The 6,459-nt window shown below is 61.9% G+C and overlaps 1 protein-coding gene and 1 long non-coding RNA gene across 2 annotated transcripts; one reads left to right on the top strand and one right to left on the bottom strand.

Moving 5' to 3' along the window:
- Positions 1-29: 29 nt before the first annotated feature.
- On the top strand, positions 30-2,918 carry LOC129784512 (uncharacterized). The gene is made up of 2 exons (XR_008747343.1): positions 30-1,918; positions 1,988-2,918. It is a non-coding gene; the product is annotated as an uncharacterized LOC129784512 (long non-coding RNA).
- A 54-nt stretch (positions 2,919-2,972) lies between these two features.
- On the bottom strand, positions 2,973-6,253 carry GDF15 (growth differentiation factor 15). The gene is given in 7 exon segments (XM_005235007.3): positions 2,973-3,399; positions 3,401-3,433; positions 3,436-3,486; positions 3,488-3,520; positions 3,522-3,733; positions 3,736-4,080; positions 4,790-6,253. Coding segments are annotated over 7 exon segments (1,104 nt in total). The 5' UTR covers positions 5,103-6,253; the 3' UTR covers positions 2,973-3,282.
- Between the last annotated feature and the right edge of the window lie 206 nt (positions 6,254-6,459).

Raw genomic sequence — 6,459 nt, 5'->3', positions numbered from 1 at the left:
ACGCTATCCCATGCCATGCCATGCCATGCCATGCCATCCCATCCCATCCCATCCCATGCTGTGCCATCCCGTGTCATCCTGTGCCATCTCATCCCATCCCATCTCGTCCCGTGCTGTGCCATGCCATGCCGTGCCATCCCATTCCATGCCGTGCCATGCCATGCCGTCCCATTCCTTCCCATCCCATCCCATGCTGTGCCGTGCCATCCCTTCCCATGCCATGCTGCCTGGTGCCATGCTGTCCAGTCCCGTGCATGCCATCCCTCCCCACCCCACCCCACCCCGTGCCACCCCGTGCTATGCTACCCCATGCAGTGCCACCCATGCCACCCCACGCTGTCCCACCCCACCATCCCCAAGGCCCAGGCGCTTGCCAGGGCTGAGCCCTTTCCCCCCACCTGCACCCCCAGAGCCCCCCCCATGGCGTTTGCTCCCCCATTAGGGACCAGCCACCCTGAGCCCCCACCCCTGCCTGGGCACGGTGCGGGGTGCCACCCCTCTGTCCCCCCCAGCCCCCAGGTCCTGGAGGACGACGATTATTTCCTGGAGACCGAGGCCAGCCCCAGGGACCAGCCCATCTACGCCAACACGCAGAGCGCCAGCGAGGACATCTACATTGTCCCCGACAAGTGAGGGGCCGGGGGGCCGGGGGGGGTGAACCTCTGGCTCCCGCTGATGCTTCTCCCCAGGACTTTCCCTGGTGCCCCGCAGCCCAGAGGGGACGGGGCTGGGTGCTCCCCATGGACGTTGGCTCCATGGATGTCCCCATGGTGGGGACAGGGACACATGTGGTCCCCACACACACATCCTGCTAAGGACGCCTTTTTCAGGGGTGGGTTGTTTGTGACACCACCCAGCCCCCTGCTTCTCCCCGGTTCCCACTGTAGGGTGAGGGCTGAGGGCCAGAGCTTCCTCCCCGGGGCCCGTGGCCTCTGACCGCAGGGACACCTCTGCGCAGCATCCGCCACCATCTGGCATGTCCGGCCTGAGCGGGGCCCTGGGGTGACCATGGCGTTTGGTTCCTCTTCCCCTTTCGGCTGCTGATGGAGAGTGTCAGGGTGCACGTGCCCTTGGGGACATGCCAGCAGTTGGGGACTTCTGGGTACTGGGACCACCCTCCGCGCTGTCACCTTCACCCCTCCTTTTTCCTGCTAAATCTGCCCGTTTGGGGAACAAAAGTGAAAGTCCCTAATTTGAATGCTCTTGGCAAGATCCCCGAGCCCCACGCTGCCAGGCTGTGCACCCCGAGGGGACCGGCAGCCTGGGGACATGGGGACCCCACGGCTTGTCTGGGTCCCCTGAGCTCTGACCCTTGTGATGCTCCACCATGCCCCATTAAATGGTTTAATTACCTTAAATGACCCATGTAGCTGGTGGTCTGCTGGGAGCCCTGGGCAGGACATGGTGGAGGGGGGGAGGGGCTGCCCCCAAGGCTGGTGTCACCCCCGGGCTGGATCGGTCCCTCTGCAGCAGTGGGGTGGCACCAGCGGAGCAGAGCCAGGGTTTCGTTATCTCTTAATGCACTGACAGCCCCAATTAGGGGCGTCAGGAGCTCTGGGGTGTCTGTAAACATTAACCTGAAAGAGCTGAGTGAGGTGGGGGGTCCCTGGGGAACCTGTCTGCAGCTTAAAAAGCCTGTGTCCCCAGAGCGGGGGTCCCAAGGGACCAGGACCATCAAGGACAGGTCCCAAGGACCCTCGAGGATAGGTCCCCAGAGCCCGTGTCCCCAGACTGGGGGTCCCAAGGGCCCTCAACGGCAGATCCCCAGAGCCTGTGTTCCCAGAGTGGGGGTCCCAAGGATCCAGGACCCTTGAGAACAGGTCTCCAGAGTGGGGGTCCCAAGGGCCCTCAAGGACAGGTCCCTAGAGCCTGTGTCCCCAGACTAGGGGTCCCAAGGGACCAGGACCATCAAGGACAGGTCCCCAGAGCCTGTGTCCCCTGTGTCCCCAGACTGGGGGTCCCAAGGGACCAGGACCATCAAGGACAGGTCCCCAGAGCCTGTGTCCCCTGTGTCCCCAGACTGGGGGTCCCAAGGGACCAGGACCCTCGAGAACAGGTCCCCAGAGCAGGGGTCCCCAGAGTGGAGGTGGCTGAAGTCCAGCTCCCTCAAGTCTCTGTCCCCAAGAGTGGACATCCCCATAGCTTGTGTCCCTCAAACCCTGGTCTGCAAAGACCCTGTCCCCAGCATCAAGGTCCCATATCCCACGTTCCTCAAGCCCAGGTCCTCAACAGGAGCTGCCAAGGGGCCGGGCAGCCAAGCACACCCCCAGTACATGCTGGAAGAGGGGACAGGACAGAGAGGAGCTGTGGCCAGCAGAGCCACCCTATCCAGCTGTGCTGAGTCCCTTGGGGACACGGTGTGGGCCACACACCTCTGCAGCGACAGAGCCCAGGGGGAGCTGGGGTTTCCCCCACCCCTTGGTGCCCGTAGGGTTCCAGAGCCGGAGGTACCTGGAAATCGGGCAGCAGTATTCCGGATGGATGTCCCGCCTGGCGGGGTCAAGGCTGTGCCCAGCACCCACCTCAAGGACACAAACAACTCAAAGGTCTCTGGGAGCATCGCCCAGGCATTACTCACCACCGGCAGCAGTGGCAGGGAGGGGATGGGGCTGGCCCGGCCCCGGAAAACCATAAGGATTTACTGGCAAATCCATATGGAGTCAGTTCCTGGCCACTTGCAGAGGGGGAACTGAGGATCCGAGCTGTGGGACCCCGGCCAAAGGTGACCCGGAGACCCCCAGCTGGTTGTATGGGAGGTGCAACCAGCATCCCTGATAGCATCACCCTGTTCATTACATTATTACTTTATTTCTGTTTTATAGAAATATACTAAATACAAATACACACACACACACACACAAAATCTTTCCTGAAAAAGTATTTTGTTATAAAAGACAATAAATTAGCAATAAATAAGAGGGTGGTATAAATAAGTCTCTAAGCAGAGAAGAGACGGTGCTCAGACCTGGCGTGGGCTGCCAGCCACCCGCGGACACCCACCCCCACCCATTTGGGACTCTGCCTGGTGGGAAGGAGCCACCAACCAAATAAAAATATGGTTTTAAATAAAGGAAGAGAGGGGGAAATAAGTTACTGTGGCCTGTGGAGGGGGGTTCACTGCCAGACACCCTGAGGTTGAGCCAGACAGCGGAGCCGGGGCCAGCACAGAGGCATTTTGTGCCACAGGGTCTGGGTTTTGGGATGCCAGATCTGCTGGGAGATGGGCAGGCTCTGCCCCATCCGGCTGGTGACGGGTCCTGGGCTGAGCCAGAGGCGATGCCGTCAGGCACAGTGGCACCTGGTGACCAGCATGTCCTCAAAGAGGGTCGAGACCAGCCTGCCCTCGCCGTCGTAGTGCATCAGCACCATGGGGTCGTAGCCGGCAGGGACACAGCAGGGGCGGTGGGGTGGCTTTGGAGAGGGAGTGCATGCGGGGCCTTTGATCTGGGCGTGCATGCTGGCGGGCTTGTAGTTGTGGGGACAGGAAACCTTCACAGAACCTCATGTAGTAGCTGTTGGGGGGCAATGACCCAGTCCGACCAGCCGATGTCCTGGAAGGAGACCTTGAGTGACTTGAGGCAACACTTCCCATCGCTCTTCCTGCACTCTTCCTCCAGCCCCCGAGCTCTCCGGGCCCCCCGACCTCTGGTCTCATGGGTCTCCACCTCCAGCACCAGCGTCTCGCCCCCCATGGTGGCCAGCAAGGCTGAGACATTGGCTGTGAAGGCCAGCTCAGGTGCAGGGTGTCCTCAGGACCAGCAGCCCAGGGCCGGACAGCTGCCGTGAGGTCCAGGCTCAGGGTGTCACGGTCCAGCTCTTGGCTGTGCAGGAGCTGGGGGGTCCCGTGAGCCCCCCCCAGTGTGTAGATGTTGACCTGAGGGGACACCGAGGCATCAAGTAGGGACATGTCACGGGAGGACAGGGATGGCTTGAAGAGTTTCAGCTCCGCCTGCACCACCTGGAGCTGCCGGTGGAAAGCCTCCGTGCGGGAGAGGAGGAGATGGTAGCGGTAGGGACCACGGGGGTCCTGGTCTCCCGGGGGGTCCTGGTGTTCCCAGGGGATGTCCAGCCAGCGCAGCACTGCAGGGACAGGAAGGGCAGCTGGTGTAAGAGACAGCAATCCCCCCCGGCGGCCAAGGCTCGTGACCAGCTCCTGTCAGGCAGCCAAACCGCTGCCTCTGGGGAATCACCCAAATCCTGAGGGATGCTGAGGCCAGGGAGATGCGGCCCCATCCTCAGCCCCAGATCACTCGGGACCCACCATCTCCAGGGACCACCCCCCGACCAGAGGATCTTGCTGAGGGGGCGGCAGCTGGTACTGAGCCGGTGCCCCAGAACCTGTTGGGGTGACCCCCACCCCCCCACCCTGGCTGTCCCCTCCCCAGCCCAAGCAGCAGGAGCTGAATATTTTCCAAAATCCCGCCAGATCCAGAGGAAACCTCAAATAAGGCTGAAGCCGGGGCACCTCTCACCTCCCCTCCGCTCACCCCCCAAGCCACCTGCAGCCCCGCTCCGAGCACCCACAGCTGCCACTGCGCTGATCAAAGCTTTCATGCCAAATTTCCTGGATTTTGTGATTTTAAGCAAAACAGCTCAAGCTGTGGCTCCTCCCCACTGCTGGGGCAAGGGAAGCAGCTGGGATAAGGATGACCACGGCCGCCGGGATTCATGCCCGGTCATGTCCCGGCACATGCCCAGGCAGCCTGGGTGACATGCCCGAGCAGGGACACACGTGTGTGCGCCCAGGGGACAGGGGCTGTGGGATGCGCAGGGAGCCACGGCCACTCACGCTTGGGGGTCAGGCGATGCAGGCGGCTGGTCCCAGGCACAGCTCCCTCCTCCTCCTGGCTCCGGTTCCCCATCAGCTCAGACACTTTCTGCTGGTACAGCCGCTGCGCTCTCTGGATGCTCTCCTGGTCCAGCCGGTGCCGGATCACGGGGGGAGCGGCCATCCCCAGCCGCTCCAGGATCTGCTTTTTGATGGCTTCCAGCTGGAGTCTGTCCTCATCCCACGCGTGGGGCCTCAGCTCCACACTGGTGAGCAGCAGCAGCAGCTGGAAGCAGGTGAGGGCAGCCCCGACATCCCACAGTGCCCTCGGCATCGCGCAGGCAGCCGGCAGCGCCAGGGGAATTTATCTACAAAACCTCTTGCGCAAAGGCTGGACGCGCAGCTCCCAGCGATGCTTCCAAGGGAATGAATGAAGTGGACCAGACCCGATTTTATAGGAGCCGAACTTTGCCCGCCCTCTGTCCCCCCTCCCTGTCCCAGGCTGCTGGGAGTGCAGAGTAAACACCCAGTAGGAATTTCTCCTCTCTGCCCAGGATGTTGGACAGGAGCTCTGACGGTGCTGGGGTCAGGTGATTTACAAGCTGGTTTGTAGCTGTGGAGGTGAAAAATATGTAATACTTTTTCCTCAGGCACAAAGATTTCCCTTCCACTTCCCGTTCTCCCCACAGATCACTGTGCCAGCCCATGGCTGGGGGGATCCCCCTCGCCTCCCCCGCTCCATCAGTGAGGGGCAAGCGGCCGTGGGCAACGTCTGATGACCTGGGAGGTGGCAGAGCAGGTGGCAGGGGGTGATGGAGAGAGGATGATGTGCAGGCAGGTGAGCACTGTGGGCAGCATCGCGTGCAGCTTGTCCATCCCTGCATCCTCGGCTGCCTTCTCTGTCCTTCACCACGCGGCAGTGCGTTACGGCATGGGGCTGAGCCGGGCACTCGGCCCATGCCCTAAAACCCCTCCGAAGCAGAAGCGGAGCGGGGAAGCAGCAGCCGGTCAGCCCCTCTCATACCGGCGCATACAGGGAGGAGGGAGCGGATCAGCGTTGGACCTTGTCCTACCAAACTGGCTGATGACACCACAGCCCAGCTTGTGGCAGCGGCTCCTCCGTGCAGCCGGTGTGGCACGTGCCCTGGGTCCAGTCCTTCCTGAAGCAACCGTGGCTGGGGTTACATCATCCCTGGGAAGTCCAAAGCTGGTTGGGATGGAGCCGGGCACGCCGGGATGGCATGGATCCAGCAGGGCCACGTGCGGTGGGAAGTGCCGTGCCAGACCAGGGCTGCCCGCATGCCAGGGAAGAGAAAACCCACGGTGGGAACAAGCCACCAAGGCTGGAATGGGGCCACCCGCCTCTCGCCTTCTCTTAAGGGATGCTTTGACCAACAAGCGTGAGCAGAGGGATGAGAAACCCCTGGTCAGATGAGGCAACGGGCAGGTCCCCCCGGCGCCAGCCGGGGCAGGCGAGGCCATTCCCAAATGTCCTGAAGTCGAGCCAAGTGCCTGGTCTTTAACCGTGCTCCCACCACAGGATGAACGTGCTTACAGTAATCCCATGATTTGTGGCTGTTTACCCTCTGCTCCTTCTCGGGAGCCAGCCCCAGCGTTACTCCTGCCTTTCTCACCCAGTTTCTTGAGGGGTTGCCTGAGGCAAAACCCAGACCGAGCGTTTCAACCTAGAA

The sequence above is a fragment of the Falco peregrinus genome, chromosome 5 (genome assembly GCF_023634155.1).
Source record: "Falco peregrinus isolate bFalPer1 chromosome 5, bFalPer1.pri, whole genome shotgun sequence".
Taxonomy (NCBI): domain Eukaryota; kingdom Metazoa; phylum Chordata; class Aves; order Falconiformes; family Falconidae; genus Falco; species Falco peregrinus.
Note: the sequence above shows the minus strand (reverse complement) of the source record. Positions and strands in the feature narration are given on the sequence as shown.